This window comes from Salvelinus fontinalis, chromosome 32 (genome assembly GCF_029448725.1).
Source record: "Salvelinus fontinalis isolate EN_2023a chromosome 32, ASM2944872v1, whole genome shotgun sequence".
Taxonomy (NCBI): Eukaryota; Metazoa; Chordata; class Actinopteri; order Salmoniformes; family Salmonidae; genus Salvelinus; species Salvelinus fontinalis.
In genome coordinates, this window is record NC_074696.1 from 34,702,915 (window position 1) to 34,723,368 (window position 20,454).

General features: G+C 42.2%; 1 protein-coding gene and 1 long non-coding RNA gene across 3 annotated transcripts in view; one reads left to right on the forward strand and one right to left on the reverse strand.

Moving 5' to 3' along the window:
- The window catches only part of LOC129831146 (brevican core protein-like), a 33,235-nt gene extending 15,299 nt beyond the window's left edge, over positions 1–17,936 (reverse strand). The window contains exons 1-6 of one of the 2 annotated variants that reach the window (XM_055894221.1): positions 17,424–17,936; positions 4,275–4,354; positions 3,193–3,579; positions 2,781–2,955; positions 2,277–2,404; positions 145–438 (exon numbers count right to left, since the gene is read on the reverse strand). In XM_055894221.1, the coding sequence (XP_055750196.1) occupies positions 145–438; positions 2,277–2,404; positions 2,781–2,955; positions 3,193–3,579; positions 4,275–4,354; positions 17,424–17,443 (1,084 nt within the window). In that variant the 5' untranslated portion in view covers positions 17,444–17,936. The remainder of the gene's footprint in view (positions 1–144; positions 439–2,276; positions 2,405–2,780; positions 2,956–3,192; positions 3,580–4,274; positions 4,355–17,423) is intronic. The other variant, XM_055894220.1, reaches the window with a different exon arrangement.
- LOC129831147 (uncharacterized) lies at positions 6,642–16,530 on the forward strand. Its single transcript, XR_008755675.1, has 2 exons — positions 6,642–6,833; positions 15,362–16,530. It is a non-coding gene; the product is annotated as an uncharacterized LOC129831147 (long non-coding RNA).
- Positions 17,937–20,454: the final 2,518 nt, after the last annotated feature.

Below are 20,454 nucleotides of genomic sequence, written 5' to 3' on the forward strand. Positions count from 1 at the left end.
TCAGATATGTCTATGTCCTGGGACTTTATTTTGTTACCTACAACCTCACGCTATTCACATTAGCCTACATTAGCTCAAGGGGGGGAGGGGGGGGGGCGATCCCGTAGAGGTTAACTACTAATTAGTCCAGTACAAGACTCAGACCTCTGAAACAGTAAACATCATGGCGGCTGGATGATTCAGGGAATCCTGTCTGGTTGCTGTAGCGATACAGGGTCTTGACCCCTGCCTGAGGCCCTCCACAGCGCGCTCTAGGGGTGATGACGGGGTAGCGCACACTGCCATCAGCCAGCCAGCCAGGGTTGCAGCGGTCCAGACCCTCACTCCACGCCATATACAGCTGCCCTGTGGTAGCCAGCTCTGCCCCTTCCTTCTCACAGTATGCCCAAGCCTCATTCAATGACAGCTGCTTAGGGGCAGAGCCATGGAACACCTCCCCTGCACAAAAAAAGGTAATGTGTTAGACTCCTAATGGGATTTAGATTCCGAACGATCGTCCTAGATCCTTAATTTTCCTGCAGTATCTGGAAAAATACAAAAAGCTGAACACATGGGAGAATGAGATCTCGGTTGGGAAATTGACATCAATATTTGATGTGTATTGTACCTGTCCTTGGAGGGAAAGTAGTATCAATGTCTAAAATGTATGCTGTGTATATACAACTTATCTGACTCATCTAAAGTGTGTACTCTGTCCACTAGCTAAAATCCCTACATGTCTGTAACTTAAAGGGATAGTTCACCCAAATTACAAAAGGATATATTGGTTTCCTTGCCTTGTAAGTGGTCTATGGTAAAGGTATGACAGCAATCCATGACTTGGTTTAGTTTACCTGGCACTGTTACCATGTTTTAGCATTTGTGGCACACGTCCCATTCAAAGTCATGGGACCGATATTAGCATTTTTCACACATCATGTCCAAATAATCAGAAAGTATCTAAAATTGTGAAGCTCAACAAAGTCACTTGTAAATTATTTGAATATGATGTGTGAAAAATGCTAATATCGGTCCCATGACTCGGATGGTGCCACAAATACTGAATACTTAAAGGTTAGCATGTGGAAACAGTTCCAGGGAAACTAAATCAAAGCATGGATTGCTGTCATACTTTGTTCAGAGACAGTTTGGAGGGTAAGAAACCAATATGTAATTTTGCAATTTGGGTGAACTATCCCTTTAAGGAGACCCAACACAGTCATCTTATAGAGTGCCTTCAGAACACATTATGATATACAATGACAAAGCACCTGTCTTGGCAAAATTACATATTGGCCTTTATTATTTTTTGACACAATGACGCAAACTGACAAACATATGTTATTGCTCAGTAGAATCACATTAATTCACACTGTCACTATTTACACTGCCTTTTTACGGGGATCTATTCACACTGTCACTATTTACACTGCCTTTTTACGGGGAACTATTCACACTGTCACTATTTACACTGCCTTTTTACGGGGAGCTATTCACACTGTCACTATTTACACTGCCTTTTTACGGGGATCTATTCACACTGTCACTACTTACACTGCCTTTTTACGGGGAACTATTCACACTGTCACTATTTACACTGCCTTTTTCCGGGGAGCTATTCACACTGTCACTATTTACACTGCCTTTTTACGGGGAGCTATTCACATTGTCACTATTTACACTGCCTTTTTACGGGGAGCTATTCACACTGTCACTATTTACACTGCCTTTTTACGGGGATCAATTCACACTGTCACTATTTACACTGCCTTTTTACGGGGAGCTATTCACACTGTCACTATTTACACTGCCTTTTTACGGGGATCAATTCACACTGTCACTATTTACACTGCCTTTTTACGGGGAGCTATTCACACTGTCACTATTTACACTGCCTTTTTACGGGGAGCTATTCACATTGTCACTATTTACACTGCCTTTTTACGGGGAGCTATTCACACTGTCACTATTTACACTGCCTTTTTACGGGGATCAATTCACACTGTCACTATTTACACTGCCTTTTTACGGGGAGCTATTCACACGGTCACTATTTACACTGCCTTTTTACAGGGAGCTATTCACACGGTCACTATTTACACTGCCTTTTTACAGGGATCTATTCACAATGCCTTTTTACGGGAAGCAATTCACACTGTCACTATTTACACTGCCTTTTTACGGGAAGCTATTCACACTGTCACTATTTACACTGCCTTTTTACGGGGAACTATTCACACTGTCACTATTTACACTGCCTTTTTACGGGGAGCTATTGACAAGTAGTTTTTTTTTACCATCAATATGCTCCACATAACAATACACATCAAACAGCTCCTCTGGTTCCAGCGTCCCATAGTTCCTCACTCCCGGGCGGCCATCCATGTCACCATAGCAACCTTCCCGTGGAACTTGGATTGGATATCTGCAGAATAGAAAATATCAGTATTTCCTGTGCTAAGAAAATGTTGTAAAGACTAACTCTGATAGGTGAGGGGCCTCAGTCATTGTTTTTTAATCTGTTAGCGGGAATTGTTGTGTGTGTTGGGAACACGGACCAAATAGAGTCCCTATCTTACACATGTAAGCCATGATAATGCTCATGAGGAAATGTAGCTTAATTAACACCAGGACTAGAGTGAAACTGACTCGGTTCAACATACAGTCTGACAGAAAATAGTATTACATACCACACGGTGGGCCAAATTCTAAATCCCCAGTAGCCTATAGGTGTGTGAATTAGTCAAAACAAAGTATTGCACCTTTAAGAAATGTGTCTTTGTATTATAAGTTGTGGATACCTGACAGATTGGTCAGCGAGCCAGCCGGCATCACACTGCTCATAGCCATCGTAATAGGCTGCCAGAAGCTGGTCGGGAGTGGCGATGTGTGCCCCAATGCTCTCGCACACCCCCTGGGCCTCACTGAATGAAAATGCATAGCGACCAGAGGAATGTCTGTAGTGGAAGACCACACCTACACGCACACACGTGTGCACAAACACAAACATACACACACACAGAAATATGGACAGGCTCAAATACACAATATGTGGTAAAAACTGAAAGAAAAAATATTAATAGTTGCATATAAGGCAAAATCTGGTTGTTTCTAAACCTGTTCGCAGTTTCTAAACCTGTTTGACAAGTTTAAAAAAATTAAAAATATTCACATCGACTCCTACAACCTTAAAAATCCTTCTACCTCTGTTACCTTTGACCTTGATCTGTGTGAAGTCGCTGGCGTCATCCAGGCCCTGCTGCACCTCGCAACGGTAGTGCCCTGTGTCTGTTGAGCGCAGCTCCCCCAGCCAGAGGGAGAGGTCCTCGGGCGAGTCTGCAAAGTTGACCAGGGAAGCTCGTTCTCTGTAGGCCTCGTTGACCTTCACCCTTTGACCCCGCGCCACCAGGATCTCTGTCTCCTCCTGCTCCCCATCATGCAACACGCTCCACTTAACCCGGGGCGGGATGGGGGGTGAGGAGGACGAGGGGGGCCGAGGCGACAGGGACACCATACAGGGGATTGTGATGGAGCCTCCTAGCTGTGCAGTGGAGATCGGGGTTGCCTTGGAGATGGTGACCTGGAGTTGTCGGTTGTCATCTGAGTCAGGAAGGAGAGACACAGTGAGTAAATGATGCTGACTGAGTAAGTGGTTGGCTATTGACCTCTAGTGGTGATGGTGAATAATGCATTTCGGGGACAATCTTCAAAATTCTGCAGCAATGGTTATATTCCATGGATAAGTATAATTTCCCCCCAAAATATTATATGATTACGGAGTGGGTGGAAAACCAAATGCTTTAATCAGCTACATGTTGAATATATAGAAATATAAATTATACATAATCCATGTTTATATTAACTATCTTCTATCCCAAACAATTGTAATACAGCAACTATTATGCGGCAATTACTATACCGCAACTGAGGCTTTATATTTCCGTTAATGAGGACCACAGAGCTGCTAAAGCTACAGGGATACTTTGTGATACAGTTTTATTTCTCTGTGTCCAGTATGAAGGAAGTTAAGAGGTAGTTTCGTGACCCAATGCTACCTAACGTTAGCACAATGACTAGAAGTCTACAGGAACAGCTAGCATGCTATTTGCGCTAATGCTAGCAGAGACATAAAAATGGTATCCACAAGTTCATCTGACTCTGGGAAAGTAGATAAAGGCTAAAATCCCGAAGTATCCCTTTAAAATAATAACCTGAAATCAAAATAAAAGTTTTAATGCAATGCAGTCATCCCAAATAATGATAGTCCATCAAAATACACATTAGAAGATCTGTACCTTCTGAATATCCTGTTTGGGCGGGGAAAGCCTGGGTCAGATGGCAAACTGCGCACAGAAGGAGAAGGAACCTTACTGGTCTGTGGAGGAGAGGTAGTGAGAGTGAGATGAGGGGAAAAAATTGACATATTACATATGGCATATGCACCTCATTTAAGAAACTATTTCTACTTCGTCAATTGGTTGCAGTATTATTTTAGTTGGCTTATTTTACTCCTACATGATATACCCTCTATGATTTGAGTGTAGATAAGGACAGAGGGGGCAGAGAGTCATGAATGATTAGTATTAAAATGTTAGATCAATGCCAGATGGTAAACAAGTAGTTTGAATGACATAAACAGCGTCAAACTGATCGATAGAGAGACGAGAGAGAGCAGGAGCAGAGAGAAGGATGTGTGGAGAAATAGAGGATGATGAGATTGAAAGTGTAGTTGATGAAAAGCACATGCAGTGTGAGGAAAAAACGTGGGGGTGACAGAAAATGGACCATTTATGGGAATAAAGTAAAGACTAAACGGTCTTAATTCAATAAAATAAAAAAGATCAGGGACCTTGAAATAACCCAATACAGGACACAGAGACATTGGAGGAGCAGTTGCTCAGCCCCCAAAAAGGAATCCGGCGGCACATCCACATCTGACCGCAAGCGATTCATCACCTCCAAGAGAAAATTACACGTCTGCATAGCCCAGGGCTGCCTGCCAGTGCTTCTTCACCAGTCTGACCCTGTTATTAGCTCAGCAGGCATGGCAGGCGGCTCTCACTGACCTCACACAACCTCAGAGGCAGCCACGATGGAAAGGGGAGGGGCCATAAACATCGACCTCACACAAATAAGGGCAGAGGCATTTTTGACAAAAGACAGCAGAAGTACTTTTTATGTTTTTCAAAATACTTTTCAGAAAGGACAGGGCAACAAACTTTACCTCATACTTTTGAGTACTTTCAGAACCTCCGAAAGGGTATGCTTTCTACCTTTAACCTCATATAAATTAAAATATTTCAATTTTGTGTGTCTTGACCACCAGTTGAATCACCTATACTAAATATTTAAATTGTCAAAAACCCTCTAAACCTGATAAGTTTGCCTAGTTTCCTGCGTTTGGCTTAGCTGGTCGTAAAAACCTCTCTTCCTCCATGAATAATGAAGGGGGAATCTCTATTGGTATTCTCAACTCCTTGCATCCTCTTCTCCTCACCTCTTTTTAAAAAAAAGTCAAAGGTAGTCAAGGAGAGGAGGGGATGAATCGTGGAAACAAATGCACTTCCATGAAATGAGACCTTCTTCACTAGCGCGTCATGACAGTTACAGGCATGGTATCCCAACATAAATGTGTGAAGCATTAAAAATAAATGTAGGTAGTTGTGATATGTCTACAGATATTATAGATAAAAGGATAAGTAGTGTATCATTTTTAAATATGTGCAACAGCTGATTCAAAGGGGGTGTGGCAGATTTCAAAACTCTTCTGCTGAGGATTTCGCGAGAGGAGGCTATCGAGGTGAAGAGGACACTCCTGCATTCGCCTACTGACAAACTGATACTCTCCTCGACCGCTTGGCCACTTATCGGTTTCCGGGTCACAGAGGAGAGGAGGACGGAGTTGAGTTAAGGACAGACTTTTGGCCAATTGAGAATCTCCCTGAATGTTTGTCGACTGGTAGCATTAGCAGAGTTGCCAACAAACAAAACTTAACAAGGCGACACTCCATTTTAACTTCTCCTTCATATTTACTGGATTGGTTGAAAAGTGCAGAAGAGAACCTTCCCTGACAGTTAAAAAAATATATATATTGTCGAAAACAGAATGTGGGGAATCTAGTTTCAGGCGTTTCTTTTACGCCTATCTATGTTAGGTTAGCTGACTGGGTAAGTATACAGTGTGGCTGGTGCCATCTAGTAGCGGTGAAGAGAAATGCATTTTGGGGAAATTCTGCCGCAAAGGTAAATTCTGCGGATAAAGGCAAATTTGAGTGCCTTTTCTGCAAAAAAATGCAATGATTGCGGGAAACCAACTTTTTGAAAAAATTCTCTAGTTATCTGTCTTTGTTACACATGTTTGTGAATATTGTTTTTGTTTCATTTGCATTATTTTTCAGTCAGACACAGTAGACTATTAAGTCACTTGGACTGCAGACACTGTTTTAGAGACAAGCAGAGTCTGTGAGCTACTCAAAAAAATACAACTCTGCTCACATTAAATGAAGAAGGTCTTCTTATCAAAATACACACAAATACTCTGTGTGTGTGTGTGCGTGTTTGTGTGTGGGGGGGTATCTGTCTTTGTGTTGGGGGAGTACACTCCTATCCAGCTGGCTTGATTCAGGCTTTTTTAGTCATTCTATGTGACTGAAATTCTAATAATCAAGCACCAGTTGCACCAATCCACCTCCAACAGTTTCACAGAGCTTACTACTCGCCTACTAAATGAGCCCCAGACACCCTCAAAACAGAGCCAAGTTCATTCGACTGACCAAGGAAGACCCAGCACATATATTATACCAGTACACTTCTCTGGAAACCCAAGATCACCTTCCATCATGATACAAGTCATGGTAAGGAATATGTAAATGCAGGAGACAACACATAACCTACTCTGAGCTGTCTGTGTTAAACGGCTCGTACAGTAGCTACTCTGATGCGGGTTGTAGCTAGAAATGTATAAGCGGTTGTCGCTTCATCTGTTGGAGGCTTGAAGTACTTAGATCTTTGAAGTCCAGACCTATACTCATGTCATTCATACTTTCAATTGATGCTTGTTTTGCTTTCAAGTGCTTTGAGATTTGTTTACTTGTATATGCTGTGTACTGAAATTCAGCTTTTAGCTGCCAAGTACGGCCTGCATGTAAAATGTAACAAACTACTACTACTAATAATAATACCTCTACTAACATTTGTGGATATTCACTCTCTTCTGTGTTAAGTGAAATTGAAAGTCAAGTCCTTATATGACCCTTTGAATGTGAGCATTTTGGGACCACTTCAAAGCGTTTGCCTGAAAATCTGTCTTTACAAAGTAATTACGTAGGCAGAGACAGTTTAACTACAGTGTAAGTACATATTATTCCATAATATTTAAAGGTAGACGCAGCACAACGACATTGGCACGAGCAGCACCACAGAAGTTGAGCTGAGAACGAATTAAGACGTTGCTCTCACACAGTCACACATAAGATCTGCACATGTGTACAGGTGTGCTTCATGCTGCTACAACGTAGTAGCTACAGAACCAAAACAATTTAGATAAGTTTAGCCTCACGCTTCAACATTGTTGAGGAAATCAGCCCGCTGAGTCTACCTCCTGCATCGCTAAGTCTACCTCCTCTACAGGATCGGTGTCCCCGCCACGGGACGTTTAAGCTAACATAGGATAATGTGATTAGCATGAGGTTGTAAGCAACAAAATAACATCCTAGGACACAGACATCTCTGATATGGTCAGAAAGCTTAAATTCTTGTTAATCTAACTGCACTGTCCAATTTACAGTAGCTATTACAGTGAAATAATACCATGCTATTGTTTGAGGAGAGTGCACAATTATGAACTTAAAATGTATTTTAAAAACTATTAGGCACATTTGGGCAGTCTTGATAGATCATTTTGAGCAGCTATGCAATGGTTCATTGGATCAGTCTAACACTTTGCACACACACTACTGCCATCTAGTGGCCAAAATCTAAATTGCTCCTGGGCTGAAATAATACATTATGGCCTTTCTCTTGCATTTCAAAGATGACAGTACAAAAAAATATATAAAAAAATTAATGTGCAGTTATGTCACACAACACAATGCCAATGATGTCTCAAGTTGAGGACACGTGCAATTGGCATGCTGACTGCAGGAATGTCCACCATCACTGTTGCTAGAGAATTTAATGTTACTTTCTCTACCATAAGCCGCCTCCAAGGTAGTTTTAGAGAATTTGGCAGTACGTCCAACCGGCCTCACAACTGCAGACCACGTGTAACTATGCCACCCGGACACCTGATGAAACTGAGGATTATTTATGTCTAATAACGCCCTTTTGTGGTGAAAAACAAATTCTGATTGGCTGGATCTGTCTCCTATGCCCTCCCAGGCTCATCCATGGCTGCACCCCTGCCCAGTCATGTGAAATCCATAGATTAGGGCCTAATTAATTAATTTCAATTGACTGATTTCCTTATTTTGTTCAGTATATATATATATACAGTACCGCTCAAAAGTCTGGACACACCTACTCATTCAACTGTTTTTGTGCACTGTTTCTTGGGCCAAGAAACACGGGAAATGGACATTAGACCGGTGGAAATCTGTCTTTTGTACTGATGGACCGCAGAGTGAAGCAGCCAACAAGTGCTCAGCATATGTGGGAACTCCTTCAAGACAGTTGAAAAAGCATTCCTCACATGAAGCTGGTTGGGAGAATGCCAAGAGTGTGCAAAGGGTGGCTACTTGGAATAATCTGAAATAAAAAATATGTTTTGACACTTTTGGTTACTACATGATTCCATATGTGTTATTTCATAGTTTTGATGTATTCACTATTATTCTACAATGTAGAAAATAGTCAATATAAAGAAAAACACTTGAATGGGTAGGCGTGTCCAAACTTTTGACTGGTACTGTACATAAGCACACATGCACAAAGTATGTGTTTCTTTCTGAGTCAAAATTTAGGCCGGGATTCCATCCAACACAGATTAGTGAGCTGCGCACAACAGGATACCTTAAAAGGCAATTTTCCAGATGTTCATGAAAATCATGTTAGCTGAAGTCACTCGCAATCAAGTCAATCTTAGTCAATCGCAGTGCACAGGTCATTCATCTGTGTTTTTTTAATCCTTACTCTCATCATTACTGTTACTTTATATCAAATGACAACCTATCCATGCAAAGGTCTCCAAATACAAAGCAAACAAAGAGACACACGTGTAGTATAAAACGGCACTCTCTTGTGGTTGAATAAATGTTGTTTGTATTCATGCCAGCTGGGTTAGCTCCACAGACATGCAGCCATTAGTATTCTCGACTAGAAAATGTCTCACAAAAGGCGAGCGACGGGCAAGAGGACAGCTGCACACTGTGTTTCACTTTATATCAGTTCTCTTACAAAAGTCCATGTGGGAAGATTACAGGACAAGACGCCCTGGCACACTGTATTTGCTTTTTTTATGGAAAAGGAAGCCGAAAACCACTAGGAATCCCTTTAAACAGGACTTGACCACATGAAGAGGACGCTAACCAGGGATGTCTGAAACGATATAATTGTTATATGAGTATCCATAAACACAGGTTTGGATCCATCCTAATGGCGACAGACTGATGACGGGGAATAAAATGGCGGTCATGCCTGGTTATCTTTCAGGAAGAAAGTCCTTGGACTTAAAGTCATTGGGCCGCCAGCTTTTCTGCTCTTTTTAATGAAGAAAACAGTGAATAGAACTCAAGCATCACCCAGAGACGCCACCAAGAGCAATTCCATATCCAGTAAAAGCTGCCTGTGCAATATCCTCAAGTACATGATACGCACAGTATAAAATAGGGCTCTTTCAACTGGTTCTTAACTTTTTCCAGATCTATTTAGTTATATTCTCCTACATCCCGTTCACATTTCCACAAACTTTCAAAGTGTTTCCTTTCAAATGGTACCAAGAATATGCATATCCTTGATTCAGGGCCTGAGCTACAGGAAGTTAGATTTGGTTATGTGATTTTAGGCGAAAATTGAAAATAAGGGGGCGGATCCTTAAGAGGTTTTAAAGCGTAAATCATAGTCCACAGACACTAAGACTTGATAGTCCGGCGTCCCATTGTGACATCCGCGGCTCTGAGACCATTGTCCACAGGGGACGCACAGCCCCAACGCACAGCCCCAACGCACGCACACCTTCCCAAAATTCCCAACAAACGCGGCTCCCATGTACACGTCCTTTTTTTCATTCGAACGTGTTGACAGTTGGAGAAATTGCTTGGGCCGCGCTGAGAATTTGACAAGTCTGAAAGCCAACGGTACAATTTTCTAGAACACCGCTGTGCAAACGCATACAAGGTTTGGACTATGATTCCCGCTTTATGCAGACACAAAAAGACAGGTAGAATGCAAGATAAACGTTGTTGAGAAGTAACTGTGGGGACTTTGAAAAAAGGTTATCACAACCCATACTGCACTTTATTATAATATCAAACACTTCTACTGTACTGTGTTGTGATGCACTGTGCCCTATTGTCACCAACCCTGAGCCAAGGGGGCTATGTGGTGTGCAGCTTTTTGTTCCAGCCCACCACAAACACTGCTGTTCCAATCAATTAGTTGAATCAAATTAGTTCATTCTGGTGCCTTAGTGCAGGGCTGGACCAAAAGCCTGCACACCCTGTATCTCTCCCGGATCCTGGGTTGGTTGACTACAGGTGTACTGCTGCAGTACATGTCTCATACAAGAGGCGTACCAAGGTCAAATCACATAAACAGCTACAAGATGGCGCTGATAGAGATGGAAGCTTCACTTCTAAACTGTGCAGTATTTTGTTTTTTTTATGTATTATTTCTTACATTGTTAGCTCAGAAAACCTTAAGTGTTATTACATACAGCCGGAAAGAACTATTGGATATCAGAGAGACGTCAACTTACCAGCACAACCAGCACTACGACCAGGAATATGACTTTCCCAAAATGGATCCTTTGTCTGCACCTCCCAGGGCATTCAAACTGATTCCAGAGGCCGACCCAAAACAACGGCGCCGGAGGAGAGGGTGCCGGAGCGGTCTTGTAGCAAGGCTTCGGATGCGCGCACACCACCCACCGCTTCCGAGTATATTACTCGCTAATGTCCAGTCCCTACAGTAGTTAACAAAATCGACGAAATCAGGGCAAGAGTTGCTTTCCAAAGAGATATCTGGGATGGTAACATACTCTGTTTCACAAAAACATGGCTAGCTGGGGACATGCTGTCGGAGTCTGTACAGCCAACGGGTTTTTCAGTGCATCGCACCGACAGGAATAAACATCTCTCCGGTAACAAGAAGGGCGGGGGTGTACGTTTCATGATTAACAATTCATGGTGTAATTGTAACAACATACAAGAACTCAAGTAATTTTGTTCATCTGACCTAGAATTCCTCACAATCAAATGCGGACCACATTATCTCCCAAGAGAACTCTCCTCGGTTATCGTCACAGCCATGTATATCCCCACGCAACCGGATACCAAGACGGCCAACAAGGAACTTCACTGGACTTTATGCAAACTGGAAACCATATATCCTGAGGCTGCATTTATTGTAGTTGGAGATTTTCACAAAGCTAATTTGAGAACAAGGCTACCTAAATTCTATAAGCATATAATTTGCAGTACACAAGCGAGTAACACGCTCGACCATTGCTACTCCAACTTCCTCCATGCATACAAGGCCCTCCCCCGCCCTCCTTTTGGCAAATCCGACAATGACTCCATCTTGTTGCTCCCCTCCTATAGGCAGAAACTAAAACAGGAAGCACCCGTGCTTAGGCCTATCCAATGCTGGTCTGACCAATCGAATTCCATGCTTCAAGATTGCTTCGATCACATGGACTGGGATATGTTCTGGGTAGTCTCAGATAATAACATTGACGTATACGCTGACTCGATGAGCAAGTTTATAAGGAAGTGTATAGGAGATCTTGTACCCACTGTGGCTATTAAAACCTTCCCTAACCAGAAACCGTGGATTGATGGCAGCATTCGCGCAAAACTGAAAGCACGTACCACCGCATTTAATCATGGCAAGGAGACTGGAAACATGGCCGAATGTTCCATAAGGCAATCAAACAAGGCAATCAAACAAGCAAACCATCAGTATAGAGACAAAGTTGAGTCGCAATTCAACGGCTCAAACAGGAGACGTATGTGGCAGGGTCTACAGACAATCAAGGATTACAAAAAGGAAACCAGCCCTGTCGTGGATATCAACATCTTGCTTCCAGACAAATTAAACAACTTCTTTACACGCTTTGAGGACAATACAGTGCCAACAACAAGGCCCGCTACCAAAGCCTGTGGGCTCTCCTTCTCCGTGGCTGACGTGAGTAAAACATTTAAACGTGTTAACCCTCGCAAGGCTGCCAGCCCGGACGGCATCCCTAGCCGCGTCCTCAGAGCATGCGCAGACCAGCTGGCTGGTGTGTTTATGGACATATTCAATCAATCCCTATCCCAGTCTGCTGTCCCCACATGCTTCAAGATGGCTACCATTGTTCCTGTTCCCAAGAAAGCTAAGGTATCTGAACTAAATGACTACGCCCCGTAGCACTCACTTCTGTCATCATGAAGTGCTTTGAGATACTAGTAAAGGATCATATCACCTCCACCCTACCTGTCACACCCAACTGCTTACCGCCCCAATAGGTCCACAGACGATGCAATCGCCATCACACTGCACACTGCCCTATCCCATCAGGACAAGAGGAATACATATGTAAGAATGCTGTTCATTGACGACAGCTCAGCATTCAACACCATAGTACCCTCCAATCTCATTATTAAGCTTGAGACCCTGGGTTTCGACCCCGCCCTGTGCAACTGGGTCCTGGACTTCCTGACGGGCCGCCCCCCAGGTGGTGAAGGTAGGAAACATCACCACCACTCCGCTGATCCTCAACACTGGGGCCCCACAAGGGTGCGTTCTCAACCCCCTCCTGTACTCCCTGTTCCCCCATGACTGCGTGGCCATGCACGCCTCCAACTCAATCATCAAGTTTGCAGACGACACTACAGTGGTAGGCTTGAGTGAATACCAACAACAATGAGGCAGCCTACAGGGAGGAGGTGAGGGTCCTAGGAGTGTGGTGTCAGGAAAATAACCTCTCACTTAATGTCAGCAAAACAAAAGAGATGATCGTGGACTTCAGGAAACAGCAAAGGGAGCACCCCCCTATCCACATTGACGAGACAGCAGTGGAAAAGGTGGAAAGTTTTAAGTTCCTCGGTGTACACACCGACAAACTGAAATGGTCCATGCACATAGACAGTGTGGTAAAGAAGGCACAACAGCGCCTCTTCAATCTCAGGAGGCTGAAAAAATGTGTCTTGTCACCGAAAACCCTCACTAACTTTTACAGATGCACAATTGAGAGCATCCGGTCGGGCTGTATCACCGCCTGGTACGGCAAATGCACCGCCCACAACCGCAGGGCTCTCCAGAGGATGGTGAGTTCTGCACAATGCATCACCGGGGGCAAACTACCTGTCCTCCAGGACACCTACAACACCCGATGTCACAGGAAGGCAACAAAAGATCATCAAGGCCACTGCCTGTTCACCCCGCTTCCATCCAGAAGGTGAGGTCAGTACAGGTGCATCAAAGCTGGGACAGAGAGATAGAAGCTGTTTTTCAATCTCAAGGCCATCATATTGTTAAACAGCCATTACTAGCGCAGAGAGGCGGCTGCCTACCTACAAACTTGATATCATTGGCCACTTTAATAAATGGTACACTAGTCACTTTAATAATGCCACTTTAAGAATGTTTACATATCTCGCATTACTCTTCTCATATGTATATACTGTATACTGTATCCTTCACTATCTATTATTTACTATCTATTGCATCTTAGCCACTCTGTTACTGCTCATCCATATATACTTATATATTCTTATCCCATTCCTTTACTAGATTGTGTGTATTAGGTTTTGTTGTGGAATTTGTTAGATATTAGGTTTTGTTGTGGAATTGTTAGATATTACCGGTTAGATACTGCTGCACTGTCGGATCTAGAAGCATAAGCATTTCGCTACACTCACAATAACATCTGCTAACCATGTGTATGTGACCAATACAATTTGATTTGGTTTGATTTGAAGCTCTGTAGCTCTTGCACCCATTTTAGTGAGGTTGTGTTTTCTGTCACTTAATTTCAAGGTTGGGGGATGCTTAATGGAGTGTTAAATTTAGATTGAATCTTGCTTTCCCTCCTTACCTCCTGCTCTCCATCCCTTCACTTCACTTCCGTCAGGACACCTCTCACTTTTCTGCTTATGCTCCCACTCCTCCATCTCCCCCTCTCTTCTCCACCCGCCCAGCCTATATGTCGTGTCCATTAATGAAGTGAACTAAATGAGCCCACAGTCCCAGAGGCTGCGTGGTGAAAGCCAGAGAAACAGAGTGCACTCAGAGCAGCCGGCTCTCGCCTCCTGCAGGGTGGGATGAAAGGCAAGAAGGTGCATGATGTCCTGGTTTCCTGGATGAGGAGACTGAGGAGACAGTCACGGGGGAAGCAGAAGATGTTAGCAGTCTCTGCACGGCCCAGTGAGGCACAACATCCGCATGTTGTTTTATAGAAAACTACAAAAGGAATGTTCTGGCACAGATACACAAGAGAATGTTGGTGGCTTGTTTTTAATTCTCTCAGCTCATTGTCTCTTCATCACTGGTCTGTCCTCCGTGAGCCTAGTTCATTCATTTAACTTCCCCTTTTTCAATGAACACCGGAGGCTAGTTCAAGTTCTTTTATTAAGTGCTACCTCTGACTCTTCCCCACAACCTTGTCTGTTAAAGGGATAGTTCACGCAAATTACAATGCAATTTGGGTGAACTATCCCTTTAACAACCATGTAGAACCCAGTTACTTTTTGTTTATTAATTTAACCTGCTTCCACATATTCATAAATCACTCATCATGTCTGTTACCACAAAAGAAAATCCCTTAGGGAAGATTACTCTCCAACTCCCCAGTGTATGTTTCCTCCCCAGTGACTGTTTCCTCTATCACACATCCCATGAGTTTGCTCATCTTACCTCTACAGTCGTTTATGGCTGCATTGTAAGTTGAGAAATGTGTGTGTGCTGTCATTTGAACTTTCACGTAAGTCAAGTATTAATGTCAATGGGAGATTGATATCATTGACGTGGAAATCTCTAGTAAGGATTATTACACGTTATTTGGGCTGGAGATTCAATAGATTCAGAATCCTAATGGATTTATCTGTTTCTCCATCCGTCCTTCCTTTTCATGTAGCTAATAAAAAGTGTGTGAATCACACAACCACCTTGGTTGAAAATAATTTTTTGTTGTTGTTCTTTTTCCCCTTTTTCTCCCCAATTTCGTGCTATCCAATTGGTACAGTCTAGACCCATCGCTGCAACTCCCGTACGGACTCGGGAGAGGCGAAGGTCGAGAGCCGTGTGTCCTCCGGAACTTGACCCTGCCAAGCCACACTGCTTCTTGACACAGAGCGATGCAGTGCCTTAACCGCTGCGCCACTTGGGAGTGAAAATGACATTTGATTGAACCCAAGAGTCTATCAGAAAGTGTCTTCAAATAAACTGAAATAGCAACAAAAAAATGGAAATGGAATTTTAGCCAACCCCCTGATTTAACTTAATTGAAATTGAATTGACCCCAATCCTTGTGTCAACATAGTTGTACTACCTACCAGTGGTTGACGAACTCTTCAAAAGTTCAAATTCACAACCAATGGTGGCAATAACATTTGTTTGTCAAGACTGCATCTTCAGACATAGCTTGAGGGGTGGATGTTCTACACTAATGTGGGCTCTGCACAACAACCTTTGTGGCCACAAAGCACACAAGCCAGGGATAATAACAAGTAACATACGCCCACTCTGTCACCAGCCATTTTAAATCACGTCTGGCAAATTAGGTTGGTTAAAATTAGCCCTGAAGTTGAATATTGATAATAGTTTGGTAGTTATGAGCTAGAATCCTATTGGTGCCACTAGATTAAAGAGCCAAAGCAGTACCACGGGGGTCAGATCATAGCTGTGCAATGATCTTCTTCAGATGGGTTGTATTGAGAGGAGAAGAATACACATCATGAGGGTTAGCAACATCTCTCCTCAGAAAATAGTTCACATCAAAATGAAATAGCAACACGGTTGATATTTACTATATATATATTTACTATATATATTTACTATACATATTTACTATATTTGCTACTTTATTTTTAATTAAAATTATCAAAATGAAACAAAAATAGCTGCTTAGCAAAGAGCTATTTCTCAAGCAAGAATTTTGATAGGACTGTCTGGGAGTGGTCTGAGTGGGGAGGGGAAAACTGAAAACTAGATGCTATTGGCAGAGAGGTTTGGAACTCTCTTATTGGTCTATTGATGATGTCACCAGGAAGGCCAAAACTCCCTCCCACCAAAACAGTCTGAGATTTCAAGCAGTCTTTTCAAACAGCTCTTACACAAAAAGGGATTTTTTCCCACATTTTCACAGTATTATTCCAACTTCATAGGGTGGAAATAAATATAAAACACAGGTAATCACGATTTTGACTGCACTGGACCTTTAAAGTCGAATGTCACTGACCGAGACTGAGGCTTCTAGCCTGATGCCAAAGGCAACATGTCCACTAAGAGACTGCATTAGAGAGGGGGGAGTGAGAGAAAGAGAGAAATAGAGGTAGCAGGGAGGAGACAAGAGAGAGAGAGTGTAAGAGAGAAAGAAAGACTAAAGAGTTACTAGGAGTGGTACTGTACTAGTGGAGAAGAGCAAAAAAGAAAGTTTTTAAGTATAGAGTTGAATTATGTGTAAGTTTCTACATTAGAAAAAGGGTGAAGAAGTCTAGTGTACGTTTCTTAATGTAATTAAAGAGCTTTGCAAGATGTTCCACAAACCATATCAGAACTCTCAAAGGTCCACATAAAAACCCTCTTTCATCAGCAGCATTTAGTTGGCGACACCATCGGCCCATAGTTGGTTCAAACTTTAAGCTACAAAGCAAAGTTTAAAACGTATCACCCAAAAGACACTGCATTAAGATTATGGAATGAAAAATGATGTTACTGGGTTTATCCTCAATCTGATGCAAAGACGTTAAAATTACGCTGTCAAATGTCACTGTAGAAAATTAGTAGAGTATTGTACTTTTTTCCTGATAGTGCGCAGGTGAGCTTCAAAGAAATACGACCCTAAGTGGTCTAATCCTGTTTGTAGCCCTATTATAGCTCATGTAAATAAGAGTAGGCTAAATTCAGGACCACCGGGGGAGGAACGCAATGCGAGGAAAGAAAGAAAAGCTCCATATCACATATAAGTGCAGGTTATGGGTAAATACAATAAATATACTCTGACATAGCCAACTAGAACTTTCTGCCCTCATTTAAGCGCCATCGGTCCAAAGCTGTTAGGCTAAATTAAATAAAACGTTACCTACCGCATTCTTTTGACAAACATTTCGATTAATGGTTGTGAAGTACTGGACTTTATAATAATTTTGGTTGAAGTGAAGTGAATTATTTTCGGTATCGTCTCCCTCTTGGTGCAGTGCGCGCGGGATATTGCGACGTTCGATACGGGACGGTCCTCAAGAATGCAGGGAGCTCTATGCAGGTATGGGACGCGTGCGTCCGACCGGCTGCAAAGAACAGGGAGAAAAGAGGGAGTTTGAGACAGTGAGGGCAAATATAAAATCTTGAACTGCCCACTTTTTTCATGCAACTAAGAGGATGGAGGAGAATGTGTCCGTCAAAAAGGGATGGGGTATAAAGTGGGACGGAATGACAGCCTACAGAGCAATGCAGTTGAACTGTTTGAGCAATGTCTCAACGTAAGCTTATTCGTCATAAAACTGATGGTGAATATGACATTTAATGGAAACGACACATGGTTATATTGCAGTAAAAGGGCGATAGAAGAGAAGTGCCGTGCGTAGAGAGATGCCGTGCGTAGAGAGGAGACAAATGGGGATAGTGCGTCAGTCAGTGCAGCATGCGGGCAAGTTGCTGATGCTGCAGGCACGCGCTAAGAGAGAGTATAGGCTAGATTCGCAGGAAGCAGTCAAAGAAGACGATGTGAAGATGGGCTGCAGCCCACGAAAAAGTATATTGAATATAACGTATGCCTGCAGACAACCATGAGTAGTGCATTTACAATATGCTTATAATGCACTTACAATAGGTTAATTTTGGTCAATGAACATAATACAAATTATTTATAAATGCTATGTGTTATGCTAAATTTGGATATTATTTAGATCAAAATGAGTACATACAATGTTTATGTCCACAAAGGTTGACAAAGACCTTTGAACTTCACAAAGTTCCTCTTCTGCTAATGATATCTGAAAGTGCATCATTGACAACAATGTCTTCTTAACCCCAAAGAGCAGTATGCAAAGCCAGCACAGTGTGGCATCCCATCCTAAGGGTTAAACTGTGAATTTGGGAAACAGAGTAGAGTTGAGTGGTTGGTACACATTACCTTCAGAAAGTAGTCACACCCCTTGACTTTTTCCACAATGTGTTGTGTCGGAGTCAATACATGTTAGAATCATCTTTGGCAGGGATTACGAATGTGAGCCTTTCTGGGTAATCTAAGCGCTTTCCACACCTGGATCGTACAATATTTGCACACTATTCTTTTTAAGTTTCAAGCTCAATCAAGTTGGTTGTTGATCATTGCTAGACAGCCATTTTCAAGTCTTGCCACTCAGGAACATTCAATTTTGTCTGGTAAGCAACTCCAGTGTATATTTACCCTTGTGTTTTAGGTTATTGTTCTTCTGAAAGGTGAATTTGTCTCCCAGTTTCTGTTGGAAAACACACTGAACCAGATTTTCCTCTCGGATTTTGCCTGTGCTTTGCCTTATTCCTTTTCTTTCACATCATAAATAACTCCCTAGTCCTTGCCGATGACAAGCACACCCATAACATGATGCAGCCACCACCATGCTTGAAACTATGAAGAGTGGTGTGCTGTGTTGGATTTGCCCCAAACATTGTGCTTTGTATTCAGAAGGTAAAGTTAGTTTCTTTGCCAAATTTTTTGCAGTTTTACTTTAGTGCCTTATTGCAAACAAGATGTATGTTTTGGAATATTTGTATTCTGTACAGGTTTCCTTCTTGCCACTTCTGTACAGAAAACAAATATTCCAAAACATGCATCTTGTTTGCAATAAGGCACTAAAGTAAAGCTGCAAAGACATTGGCAAAGAAATTAGCTTTATCTTCTGAATACAAAGCATCATTTTTGGGCCAAATCCAACACATCACTCTTCATAGTTTCAAGCATGGTGGTGGCTGCATCATGTAATGGGTTTGCTTGTCATCGGCAAGGACTAGGGAGTTATTTATGATTAGGTTAGTATTGTGGAGTAATTACAATGTTGTTAATCCACCTCCGTTTTCTCCTATCACAGCCATTAAACTCTAACTGTTTTAAAGCCAGTATTGGCCATATGTTGAAATCCCTGAGCAGTTTCCTTCATTTCTGGCAACTGAGTTAGGAAGGACTCCTGTATCTTTGTAATGACTGGGTGTATTGATACACCATCCAAAGTGTAATTAATAACTTCACCCTGCTCAAAGGGATATTCAATGTCTGCTTTTAATTTGTTTTACCCATCTACCAATAGGTGCCCTTCTTTGCGAGGCATTGGAAATCCTCCCAGGTCTTTGTCGTTCAAATTCACTGCTCGACCTTACAGATGTGTGGGGTACAGAGATGAAGTAGTCATTCAAAAATCATGTTAAACATTATTATTGCACACAGAGTGAGTCCATGCAGCTTTATTATGTGACTTAAGCAAAGTTTTACTCCTGAATATATTTAAGCTTGTCATAACACATTTTTGGATTTGATTTATTAGGCTCCCCATTAGCTGACACCAATGGCAACAGCTAGTCTTACTGAGGTCCGACAAATAACAAAAAAGACATTACAGACAAAATACTTTACAATTTACATACATTAACATGTAGTGTGTGTGTGTGAATCTATCAGTTACACATACATGTCAGTACATACACACAACAAGTAGTTCACATGGGGAAAAGGCGTTGTGCCGTGAGGTGTTGGTTTATTTGTTTTTTGAAACCAGGTGTGCTGTTTACTTGCACTATATAAGATGGAAGGGAGTTCCATGCACTCAAGGCTCTGTATAATACTGTACATTTCCTTGAATTTTTTCTGAAACGGTGGATTGTGAAAAGACCCCTGGTGGCATGTCTGGTGGGGTAAGTGTGTGTGTTAGTGCTGTATGAATTGACTAAGCAAACAATTTGGAATTTCTTATATAAACAAGAAGTGACGCAGTCAGTTTTTCCTCAACTCTTAGCCAAGAGAGACTGACATGCATAGTATTAATATTAGCCCTCTGATTACAATGACAAATACTTATTGACTAAAGACATTTTAGCTTTTCAATTGTAATTAATTAGTAAAAATGTCAAAAAACATCATTCCAT